Source organism: Sinohyriopsis cumingii, chromosome 10, assembly GCF_028554795.1.
Source record: "Sinohyriopsis cumingii isolate HCF-2022 chromosome 10, ASM2855479v2, whole genome shotgun sequence".
Lineage (NCBI taxonomy): Eukaryota > Metazoa > Mollusca > Bivalvia > Unionida > Unionidae > Sinohyriopsis > Sinohyriopsis cumingii.
The window spans coordinates 107,254,116-107,267,476 of NC_142970.1; the positions used below are offsets into that span (position 1 = coordinate 107,254,116).

Here is a 13,361-nt window from a genome sequence, read left to right on the forward strand (position 1 = left end):
TCATGCTGGTCCACGAAGTTGTGTTGGATGTAACAACGGCGTTAGAGGATTATATCAGATTTGCAAAACTTGCGGTGGAGATCGATACAGAAGTTTGATGATATATAATAAACACAGAAAGAACATAAATCCAAAAATAGAAAAACCACCATCAGAACTTGAATATTACTTGAAACATAGAACAAATTCCCATGATTCAGATGAAGATGAAACAGATGAGGAAAAACGACAGCGAGAACGCGTTGAAAAATATTCATCAAACTTGGTATGGTGGTAAATTAATAGCAGCAGAGAGGGTACCTACCAACGTTGGTCGTCAAAAAAATAAACAAGAAATAAATAAACACGTAGAGTACTTTATTTTTTCAGCTACTATTTCGAACTGAGGTTTTATTAGTACAATCGTCCATTACAGAAATAAAACATCTCAAGGAAAAGTTCATTTGTAAAATCTTGACCTTTCTACGAGATGTTTTATTTGTTTGTTTTATTTGTTTTGTCGGAATTCTATGGTCTGTTCACCCTCTCTGCTGCTCATCCCAAGGTCATATTTGACACTATGTGATGCATACAGTGCAAACATATTCCCATTTCCTAGGTTATAATTTTACAAAACATTGTTTACTAAACCGCTTAATGAAATTCATACTATTTGCCATTCATGCCAAGATGTTTTACTGTAATGTGTAGTCATACAATGTTAAACCATGACCCTAATAGACGCCCAAAACATAAATATCAGGGTCAAGGGCTTACATGGAAGGACTACTGCTATGGGTGGCTAGCTCTTTTTCCTAGCCAACAATTAATATTTCACTGTCTACATCCTGTAAAGTAACTATGGGAGGTTTACATGCCTCGGTTCAATTTTAAGAACAACTTATGCCTGAAACACTTAGTTCACAAATATGTCAATATCTTTAATTATTAAACAATAATAGCTGAAAAAGTCACACCATAGCCAAGTTTAGAAATTTGACAGAGGCCGATTTATGAAACAATTCTTTGCCACCTAAGGTCTCACTAGATAGTTTAATATTTTGCACCCTCCTCTCCCAACTAAATTTTTTAGGTTGAAGGCATAAGCTCGAAAAGCATGAGCTGTTGTGTTTAGAAATTCACACAGAAACTATATCTGCAATTTGGTTCACATTATCTTTGTGTTTGAAAATGGGTTGGCTTGTTTAATGACTGTCTGTCATAGTTCAAACAGCACTGGAAATCAAAAGTGTAAATTTGTTTTACAGATTGATTTACATGTTTTTGTGTGCATCTGCTCAAAATTCAAATGGGGTGATTCGAACTTTGTTGTAATACCAGTCAATTTTAAACATGCATGAGGCCCATACTGATTGTTTGAACCGCCTTGTCACAGGAATATATTCCAGATAGCTCTTTACTGTCAAAATTGAACACAAAAAAGATTGGTTTTGGTAGTGTTGGCCTCAACCACATGTATTAGCTGTAAAAAAAAAATGAACCTGAAGACCTTAATTAAAATCTGACAAGCATGCTTTCACCAAAGTCATTGGTTCATTTTTTAAAAATCTTTAATGTAGTAAATATTTTTATTTGTATCCCTAATGTAGAAAATATATTCATTTTTTTCTACAGTCTTTCTGAGTCCAACATAAATTAAAGAAAAAAGAAAATGTACAGTAACACTGAACATACATGCTGGGAACCAATTCACGAGTTAATTCCTATGGCTTTTTTCTTGATTTCCATCTTTACTATAGCCTAGTACAAGAGTGTGGATCACCATAAGAGGCCAAGGTACTAGGTGATGTTTATCAATGTATACCTATAGTCACCCTTGTGACTGTACTTTTGACTTCCTGGTAACCTAAAGCTCCCAGGTAAAATTTATATGGTATCAAATTTAATTAATTTAAATAATTTGAAATTTAAAAAAATTTGCTGGTATACTTGGTTCACAAAATGTAATAAAAATTTAAGATCTGAAACACGTTTTTTATATCCATTTCCGACTTTGTATGAATTGATACATGCTATGCTAGATAATATTTCGGCATGAGAACAATTTATTCCAAGACAATAGACATTGAAGCCATATACTTTTCTTGATTCCGATAGATACTTCATCAGAATGTCCAAAAACTATCTTATCTTGCTTTATTTGTATGTCCCCTTCTTTGCTTGTTTTGTGTTCCTTACTAAGAAATTTATTTTTTCACAACAAATTCTGGAGATGAAATACATTTGCACAAAATCAGATGACACATAAAGACCAAGTTTTTCAATGTGAAAAAGATATATTCTTTTAATTTTCCCTAAATTTCAGCATAAGGAGGTCTTAAAACAACTTTTTGTGTCTTTCTGGGGATAAATCTTGCTACTTAACATTACTTACATAGTAAATAAACATAAATTTTATTTTGTTTTTTAAATACTCCTTGGTAAGCATCAACTTTATAAATATATCTTATTTACAATATTTGTTTGTTTTCCCATGAATTATCACCAGCATTAACATCAAATTGTTGTTGTTACCTGATATTGAAAAAAGGTATTAATAGTAATTCTGATAACAATACAATTGATAAAACTACAATAGATAATAAAAATCTAATGGTATTCACTCAGGTGTAACAGGTGGGGTTTTTTTTCTACACAAGGCAAGAGTCATGTTTCATGATTATTCATTAATGTATGCTTAAGACTTTTTTCCCCCCACAAATTTTTTAAATTTTCTTATTAATATTTTACCATTAGACCAAGGATTAAACGGGGTACCACTATAATTTTTTCAACTAGGAACAACAACAGCAACAGCATAACAATAATAAAAACCATAACCATGCCACACATAGGTTGGTATAGTAAAATCAATTTTAGAAACTATAATTTTTAAACTAAAATATTTAATATTATCAATTAATTAATAATTATATAAGAAATTTAAAATTAAGATACAGGTTCAAGTGTTAAAATCTGCAGCTTTCTTGTAGAAATGCAGTCCCCCTTTTTTATACCTAAATTTCCAATTTTTCAAACAGAAGTTACGAAGAATGTAGACAGTAACTTTGCAACTTTTGTTCGGAAAAATACAATGCAAAAGTGAGTGCAATGACAAATTAAAACAATGCCAGTACCATGAAAAAAATGTCTGTTCTAGCTGTGACATTGTTGTTGTTGTTGTAGGGTTTAATGCCATTTTTCAGCACAAGATAGGCTATACACGGCGGCCAGTATAATTGGTGGAGGAAGAACCCTGGAAAACCCTGGGAAGAACCACCGACCCACGAGAAGCTACTGGCTGTGACATTGTAACATATGTCACTAGAAAGTAGTTTGAAAGACTTGTATTTCGTGTTGCACTATTTAATCAAGAGATTAAATATTGCAATATTTAAAATTTCCGGTTTGATTTCAAATTTCTGGTTTGATTTCAAAGATAATGGCAGCTTTTAGACCAACAGCAATTTACCCACCTAGGACAATTTGGAATATTCATTATCTTTTCAGAATTTTGACAAACCATACCATAACATTTGTAGTGTCTTGTATGGTTGGATGCACGCTTACATGTATTTACATATACACAATTCAGACATGTTATTTGTTTACTTGGTAGAGTACCTATTTAAGTAGATAAATATCTTAATAATAATAATAATAATAATAACAACAACAACAATAACAATAACAGACTACAACAACTGCCATGGCTCATTCTCATGAATCACGATGCTCTTTTCCCTATATTAATCACTGTGGGCCACAATCTACAGTCTGTCACATATATGTTCTATCTCGTGCTATGACTGCTTTTTATTAAGTTCAGTCAGACAATAATCAGAAATGTAATTGCAATTAAATTTGTACTCAGCTAACCTTTATCCCTCCAAAGAATTGCCGAAGTGTTACAGATGGCTTCCCAAAGGTCAACATAACTAAAACGTTATGTGAATTTCTACAGAGCAGTTTAGGAAATATGGTTGTTATTGTTGTTATTGAAGGGTTTAACGCCATTTTTTAGCATACGATAGGCTATACTTGGTGGTCAGTATTAATGGTGGAGGAAGAACCCAGGAAAACCCCGGAATAATCCACCGACCCACGAGAAGCTACTGGCAAACTTTCTCACATAGCCACAGGAAATATGGTAATGGACACGCAAATGGGGATAATGTTATCCACCTGCTAAATCATGGGGATAATAATAATAATACAATTAATTATTATTTTGTAATAAAGGACTATTATCAGGCTTCAGCAGTGAGGAGAAGGAAAGTGCTGCACAAGGTGCAATGGAGTGAGGCATTTTCTGCTTCTATTGCTTCTTCACCATTCACTTTAATTGTCCAAAAGTATTTACTTAAAGTTGTTTCTTGACGTTGGCCCTAAATTGATACCTCAGACAATCCATGATCAGGAACTCAGGTGTGAATGGGAACCTGGGATGCATAAACACGATAGTGAAATTTACACAAACTAATCTTCCAACACAGTTGAGTAGGAATAAGACCTATTATATATTGCACATTCAGTAACAGGTCCAGCTTATTTACTTGAATCTCAACATCATCTACTAGGTATATTACTACTTTCATTGATAAAGGAGGTGAACTAGCAAAAGATTAACACTATCAGTTTTACCCACAATGCTTTGCAAAACCTACCCATAATGACTGGCAAAAATTGGCAGATTCACACAGGAATATCCATGTTTGCTGTAATCTGCTACAAATTCTTCTTCTACCACAAACTGAAATTCATTTATATGCTCAAAATAAGTGCTCTTGTGTCATCTTGGTTTGCAGTTACCATTTTCAATTTGGTGAATTTTTTAAAATTGGATGGGTACACCTGTTGGAATAGGTTGAAACTGAATTTCAGGTAGTAATTTTTTCTCACATCAATGCTTCTCAGCTTGAAATGACATTATGATGTCTATGACATGTCTTTATATTATGCCATTCAATGACATGACATTACATTATGTCAATGACATGTCATTACATTATGACATTCAATGACATGACATTATGATGTCAATGACATGTCATTATATTCTGGCAATTGATGACATGACATTACATTATAACATTCAATGACGACATTACATTACCACAGTAGTGACATAACATTTTAACAAGGTGTTTCATATCTTTTTGATCTCAGAGGGAGATGGGATGTAAATTACATCAGTGACATGAGGTCATATTTTAACAAGATTTTTCATACTGCTTTGAACTCAGGGTGATAGGATGTAAATTTAAAATGACAGAGATTAAAAATTCTTACATAATTGTTCAAGTCACAATAACGGTCTTGTGAAAGAAAATGATAAAGCCCACAAAATACTCTTGACAAAACTTCAGGACTTACAACCTGCCAGAAACTGGCAACACATGCCTTTTGTTGTGGAAAACGGATATGATCTCTTTGCGTCACACTGAAAACAATTCATCCCTCAGCACAAGTGTTGAGAACAAAACAGACTGAGAAATGCACTGATTACAGTAAATCTGAGTTATGCATGATAAAATACACTTAACTGTTTGAACACAGAGATGTACAACCTGTAATTCAGCTTTAAAATGGGAAAATAAAGCTACAAGTACAGCTAATTCCGTTTTATATCTTTATTTTATTCAATATGTGAGCTTTAACAAATACAGTCTTAGAGTCATAAAAGAAAGCAGCAAATAATTGCACTCTATGATTTATAATCATCATAAGCTTTTGCTATGGTACCAAACTAAAAATACAAATTCTTGTACAAAAGCTAGCACAAAAACATTATTGTCGGCACTGCAAGTCTTACTCTCTCAAAGATATCAAGAATGCTCTTTCAAGACCAGTAAATTTTAATTCCTTTCTCACTTCAGGACCAAATGTAATGAAACTGAGTTGTTAGTGATTTCAAGTATAAACTCTACATTTCAACTTTTTATATTTGTTTCATTAATGTTTTATGCATCATTCCATCCTGAAGATATGAAATTTAAGGAAACAAAAAACACATTATCACTAATTATTAAATTACAGAGACTTTGAGAGTGGATTAACATTAAGTTGCATTCAGACATTACTGTACAGATATAACAACCAATCCTGTATGTGACAAACAATTCAAAAAGGAATTAAATACCTGGCATTTCAGTGACAGCATTCTCTGATTGCAACACAAGAACATTAAATTTAAACTGTGTTTGCAAAATGTGCATGCCCACAATGTATAATGTCAGTGGACTGTTTCAAAAAAGTACCAAGTCCACCCAGAAGTTTGAAACATGTTGAAAGATTTGAAAACGTGCTACAGGAGTCCAAAATTCAAATCAGGTCACATATAAATAACATGCATAGCAATTTGTTTTGGCCAATCTGCTGTGTCTTTGAAACTGTGCTAACAAGTTGCTGCTTTTTTGCTCTTAAAAAGGTGCCTCAGTACAAACAGCTAAGAAAGGTGTAACAAACAGACGAATGGGTGTAATGAATTGGATTCTAATTAGGTTGTGTAAATAAAACAGAAATATGACTTATCAAAATTTTATCTGTCTACCCCATTTTTTATTCTTATATTTTTTGGCTGAAATTCACTCAGTCCCTTTCCATTAAATACAATCTATCACAAAGTTTCAGCAGTAACCGTGCATGCTGTATTGATACAGGAAGAGCAGTACAAATAAGCAGGGACTGCTCTACACGTTTTTGTCTGTTTTCGAATCAACTAGTTCTGGTTCATACATGTGCACGACTATCAAATCTATCTCGAAAACAAAATCATATCTTATAATGACCATTTTGAGCTAAAATTATGTCTTTATTGACATAAACAGCCTACATATTTATTTTCTTCAACTACCTGAACTGTTCAAAATCCAAAAGGATGCGGAAGGAATGAAAAATCTTTTATTTCTGTGTTAATTTCTTTGAAACTGATTTATTTAGTAACAAATGTCACTGAAAATATGTCAAAGGACTCACTGAAGCAAGTCAAATAGGATGAGTACATTCCAGCCTGTTCAAAACTAATATCAAGAATACAGTCCCTGCGGTTGTAATCATGCTGTTATGGTTTTCTTAAAAATAAACCAAAGAGTCCAAAAAAGTTATAAATGTGACAAAATTGAGAATGTGCAATAATGGCCAGAAAACCTAATCAGCTATATCAATACAAATAAAATCTCACTCATCTACCTCATATGGTTTGGGCTGAACTGTGCTAAGATGGTATTCACCTACATTTCTATCCATAAAGTTCAAAATCAAGAATGGAAAACTTGTGTAATGATCTGAACATTTAATCAAAGTCGTCTACTTAGGACAATGTTTGTTTTTGTTTACAGTGGTTTTACTTGAAACATATTAGTGAGTATATAATGCTGAAGTAATGGGAGCTATGTGCCTTTGCAAAGGACAGCCAACTCTGGCTACCCTGGGTGGGTATCCGCAACTCTTGTATGAAAAGTCCAATGTTCTACCCAATTAGCTACTATAGTTCCTTTACTTACAAACTTGGCCATGTTATATTTTATGCGTCTAAATATAAAATATTTTGTGTACTGCATTAAAATGAAAAGGGATGGGCATGCACATGATGTACAAATGGACAAGAAAACAATATGCTTGGCATTGAAATACATTTTGAGGAATAGAAACAACACATAACTTTCACCCACAGCTTTAAAAATATTTCGAGTATTTACAAAAGAATGTGTTTCCTCACAATATCTATGTGGAGAAAAAAAATCAGACATAAATACACTGTATTAGTTTGAAATGTTAAATGTAATTTGTGAAGAAAAAAAATCAGATATAAATACAGTGCATTAGTTTGAAATGTTAAATGTAATTCAAGACTAGTTTTATATACTGGTATTAATAACTAAACAGAAAACAATACTCTCAAAATTACGTTACAATAATCTTAATTTTCAAACTATGAAACTAAAATACTCTACAAACTAGGATTAAAGTAAAAAAAATTATATTCTACCATTTCTCAACATAATGAAAAAAATAAAATACAATAGTCATTTTACCATTTATCAAAACAAAGAAAAAATTATATGCAGTATGGACATGTCATTAAATGTACAATAAATGGACACATAAATATTTTAAATAGACCTATAATGACATAATTACTCGTTCATAATGAAAGACCTGTTTCTTTATTTCTCTCTCTCCCTACATCCCTCCTCTTTTCCTTTGCCTCTATGTGCCCTCTCTCCCCGACATGAAATATACAAATACCATTCATAGTACATTTTTTTTCTAAATAAAACTAACTGAAAACATAATTAAAACAAGCAGATAAGAATTGTTACATTTGTAAATAGTAAAGGATTTATACCCAAACAAAGGAATCAACATTAAGCTTTTTCAAACCACACATTTAATGACACAAGAAATGCCTGCTATGTACATTCAACACAAAGTCATGGAAACTTGTCTTTGTTGAATTAATGAACTTGTCCATGCTGACATAATATACTTGTCCAACACATACTGACCTCATATCCTAAGGATCAAACTTAAGACTGGGACAGGTGCATGCCGGGTTTATGATAAATACCGTGTACAGAGAAAAGTATCTTAACAAAATAGTATCCACCTCACTATCATTATATTTTAACAATAAATACATCTCAAAACTCCTGAAGCTTTAACAATGCTAAATTAACATTATTCAGAGTAATTCTGAGATTTGATTTCATTCAAAATCTTCTACATAACAAGGACTGCAACAACAGCTTAGCTGTTGTCTTCTGCATTGATGATCATGATTATATTTTACGTAGTCGAATATGGGGTAGATTGTTTGAAACCATGCCTGTTAAAACTAGGAATTCATTTCAATTAGCAACTTTTTCATCTTTTCGACACAGGACCATTATTTCTATTAGATGTTTAACCACTGTCATGTATTGTTTTTCTTCATTACAGAGCTTCAAATAAAAGTTGTTTTAGATATAATTTGTCTCAGATTACCAAGTGTTTTTTAAAATTTTTTAAAGTTACTTTCTACCCCAAAACATACATAAATCTGAAGATTTATTTTTCCACAAAATTCAAAACAAAATTTGCATATACAAAATTGTAAAATATAAGCATGCAAACAAGTACACAAAGTCCTGATAAAAACAGAGGTCCCCAGTTCAATGACATGGTACATAAATCCATTTTTCTCCAGAATTCTTCTCCACTAACATTATTTTATATCAGTAAAATTCATAAGAAAACAAAAAACAAAAACAAAAGAGGATCTACCAAAAGTGCTTATTACAAATTAAACTTGTTTAATAAACTTCATTTTTAGCCTAGACAAGTAAATGACGAACTTTGTGAATATTTTCTTTTATGACTGTATTTATCACATATTGAAAATTACTCATTCTTTTGATACAACTGAAGAACATTATAGTAAATTTAATTTGAAACACATCTGGACAGTCAGATGTCTTGGTCTTTATAACTTTGATATCTTGAAATGTTTGTATGTATGTGAGAAGAAATTAAGGCAATAGAAATGGGATGAATTAATTTTATTAAGAAACATTATACCAGAGCAAGAACTATAACACACAAACACAAAAAAGACATTTGAATAATTCATACAATAGATATCACCAGGTCTTCAAGCACTTTGATGTGAATGAGCAGTGATAAAGCAGAGCTATTTAAAAAGTTGGAAAAAGAGGGAAAATCCGACGAAAATTAGGGCACAATCACATAACTGTATTACATTTTGTAGCTGAACCAAATACTGTCTCTTCTAGCATATCTACTCCTCCAACCTACAAAACCTTTGTACAGGAATGAATAGATTCAACAATGTAGCAGCCAACCTTTATCTGAAACTAGTTCAGACAAGGCAGACTTCATGTTTAAACTGCTCACAAAGCACAAAAGATTGATGAACCAGGCGGCCTAAGCAAATTCATAGGATCAAAGAACAGGATGTTTCATTAAAATTGCATGAATTACTAAAAAGGATGCACTCAAATGCAAATAACCTCTTCATGATGGTTAGTATATTAAATGGACAGATGAATGTCTCCAACATTTTTTAAAAGTAGGGATAGAAGAATGCAAAAGTTATTCACTAAATTCAGCTTTAGTAAAATGTTTAATCTTTGTGAAACCTTTTCAACAACACTGTGGAAGCACCCTAGTGCCTTTTGTTCATCCAGTTTTGATCTGAACTCTGCAGAAGTTCCTGTATTACAGCCTGCACATTGTTTTCATGTTTCTGCAACAAACTTCGATTTTGTTCACGGTTAAAGAAACCCATTTCCATCAGGATTCCCATTGGTCCTGGCTCTCTAGGAGTGGAAACTGCTGTCTCTTTTCGAGGTGTCCATTTTGCAGTTGGTGGTTTCCATTCATCTTTTGGAGGTTTCCACACTTCCTGCTGGAGTTTCCACTCAGCTTTTGTAGGTTTCCACTCATCCTTTGGGGGTTTCCACTCATCATTTGGAGGTTTCCATTCATCCTTTGGAGCCATCCAGAATGAAGGTTTCCACTGATCCTTTGGAGGTTTCCCTTCATCTTTTGGAGGTTTAGACTCATCTACTGGAGGCTTAGACTCGTCATTTGGAAGCTTAGACTCATCATTTGGTGACTTGCATGGTGGGTCTTGAGGTTTTCCATTAGAGCTTGGTGGTTTGAAGTTAGAATTTGAAGGTTTCCACTCACCCTGTGCATAAAAAAAATACAGCTAGAACATCTTTACAAAACACAACTGCCCTTTCATATAGACCTAAAATCAGAACCTATGCAGATGAAAAAACATCTACAGATATGGGTGTATCAGGGTTAACAATGTCAGCCTGAAGAAAAACATTATAAAATATCAACCTTAGAAAATATCTATATATAGAATTTGAAAGAAAACTAATTATAATCTAATCTCTTATCTCAATAAATATGTTCAGCACCATAAAAAAAATCCAAGGAGAAATAAGGGCCGAGGTGTATTCTCAAACAAACTTTTGGAGTGCATTTAGTTTATTACAGCTGTAAAATCAGAGCACACTGTTGGTTCACAAGACAAGGAGAAAAGGATTCCTTATTTCCAAATGCCTATTATACTGAAGGTTCTTCTCCAAAAAGGCTCTGTATCTGTGATGTGTAACCATTATTTCCAGTTATTATTGTGATAATGATGTCAGTTGTTTTGAAATTGGTTGGGTCATTACATATCTGAATCTGTATCAACTTTCTTGAAATAGCATTCTACTGACTATGCCGGATATACTTTTCCATAATTATGTATTAGGATGTTAAGTCCATTAATGCCGTAGCCTACTTGTTCAAACAGAACTATTTTGATCAAATACATATCTTTACTTTTTCATTTCATATTTAGATTCTTATTTATTTGATTTATTGCAAACTTTATGAGGACTATACAGTTTTGTTGTACATAGTCCTGCAGGGCTTTATGAGGACTATACAGTTTTGTTGTACATAGTCCTGCAGGGCTTTATGAGGACTATACAGTTTTGTTGTACATAGTCCTGCAGGGCTTTATGAGGACTATACAGTTTTGTTGTACATAGTCCTGCAGGGCTAAATTGTGACAAGAAAAGAAATGAAAAGAGCACTCTGCATCAAAATTGTCTGCATTTTAATTTGGCAGTTTATAGCGATGTCTAGCACTGGTGCATCATGCTGCAGACAGTCACATTATCCTGATACAAGGTTGACCAGTCCTAACACTGACCTCTTAATGCTGAACCCCTAGCAAGGCAGCCGTTAGTAACATTTTTTTGTAAGTCTTTGGTATGACTCATCCGGGGTTTGAACCCATGACCTCCTGCTTCTGAGGCCTATGCTCTAATCACTAAACAACCAGAGTGGTCCATTTTCATATGTGCAACCTGAAACTGACTTGCAGGAATTCTCATGCATTACTGCTTTCTAAGTGTGCTAATTCATACAAATTTTGTTTGAATCAGAAATCTTGCACCCTGGCAGCATCTCTTGTGTCGACTCATTCCAACTTTTAAAAGAAATGAAATTCAAAAAGAAACCTAGCTTCATACAGTATTTATATCTTTTTCATCAATAAATGAGGAAATTTATCAGCCAAGTTCAATTTCAGTTATTGTTACATTTACATTGTCCTGATGTAGAAAATGGATTGATTCTTCGGAGTCCGCAAAAACTGAGTATGAAAATAAACCTATTTACAACAAAATAAATATATAAAATTGCTCATAAATACATGCTGAATGAATAATCATTTTAATAATTATAAGCTACAAAAATACTGAAGCAAACTTAGAAATAGAGACTTGTATCAAAACATGTATGCTCTACCCCATATCCAAGGTTTTTTCCTCATGTGACATAATATAAAATTAAAGAAACTTCAATCAGTTCTTCATCATGTAAACTAATTGAGCCTAATTAGTGTAGTCTTGCAATGATTAAAGTTCACACTTAATCTGAACTAAAAATAAATAAAAACACCCAGTCTGAAGAAATACAATGATGATTTAATTTACTGAAGAGTATTTCCAGTTTGTTCACTGGTCAATTTAAAGTGATACTTACAGTTTTGGCCTGCCATGTGTAAAATACAGCTTTAGCAGTGGAATAGGCCTGACCTGCGGCTCTTGAGGCAGCAGTAACTGCTGAGTTCACTAAGTGATTAGCGATGTCAGTCGGACTGTGAAGAAATTGGATTTTATCAAATTATGAACATCAACAAACATGTCACAAAGTTTTTAACAAACTATGGATGCAGCTTATATATTACAATATTATGCAAAAGCCAAAAATAATAATTTACAAATTTATGTAAAAACCAGAAGTAATAATTCTTTTAATAGGTAGAAAATAATTCACATCTAACTTAAGAGATTTGATGGACCTCATTGAAAGCATGAATAAAACAAATGATGATAACTTTCCATCACAAATTCTTATTTTTATATTACTATCACTGCCCATCTATTCACTGAAACCACGGTGAATACAACTCTTACACAAAACTACCACATCAGCAACATACATACTATGTAATGTACCAATTAGTAACATACTAGTTCATGTGGGAATCACTAACATACATACAACTGTATATGGCAATCAGTATTGTACAATTTCAATTGGCAATCAGTAACTTATATACAATTTTATGTGGCAATCAGTAACATACACATGATTTTATGTGGCAATCAGTAACATACATGCAATTTTATGTGGCAATTAGAAACATAATACTAATTTAAATTGCAATCTGTAACATAAATACTATTTCATGTGGCAATCAGTAACATATATACTATTTCATGTGGCAAACAGTAACATAAATACTATTTAATGTGGCAATCAGTAACATAATATTATTTCATGTGGCAATCAGTAACATA

The 13,361-nt window shown here is 32.7% G+C and overlaps 1 protein-coding gene across 4 annotated transcripts in view; it reads right to left on the bottom strand.

Annotated features, from left to right (window-relative positions):
* Window positions 1-5,597: 5,597 nt before the first annotated feature.
* Window positions 5,598-13,361, bottom strand: part of LOC149790791 (uncharacterized) — a 56,685-nt gene continuing 48,921 nt past the window's right edge. For all 4 annotated transcript variants that reach the window (XM_089972854.1, XM_089972853.1, XM_089972852.1 and 1 more), the window contains 2 exons: window positions 12,541-12,655; window positions 5,598-10,675 (listed from right to left, as the gene is read on the bottom strand). In XM_089972854.1, coding sequence (XP_089828980.1) covers window positions 10,148-10,675; window positions 12,541-12,655 — 643 coding nt within the window. In that variant the 3' untranslated portion in view covers window positions 5,598-10,147. The remainder of the gene's footprint in view (window positions 10,676-12,540; window positions 12,656-13,361) is intronic.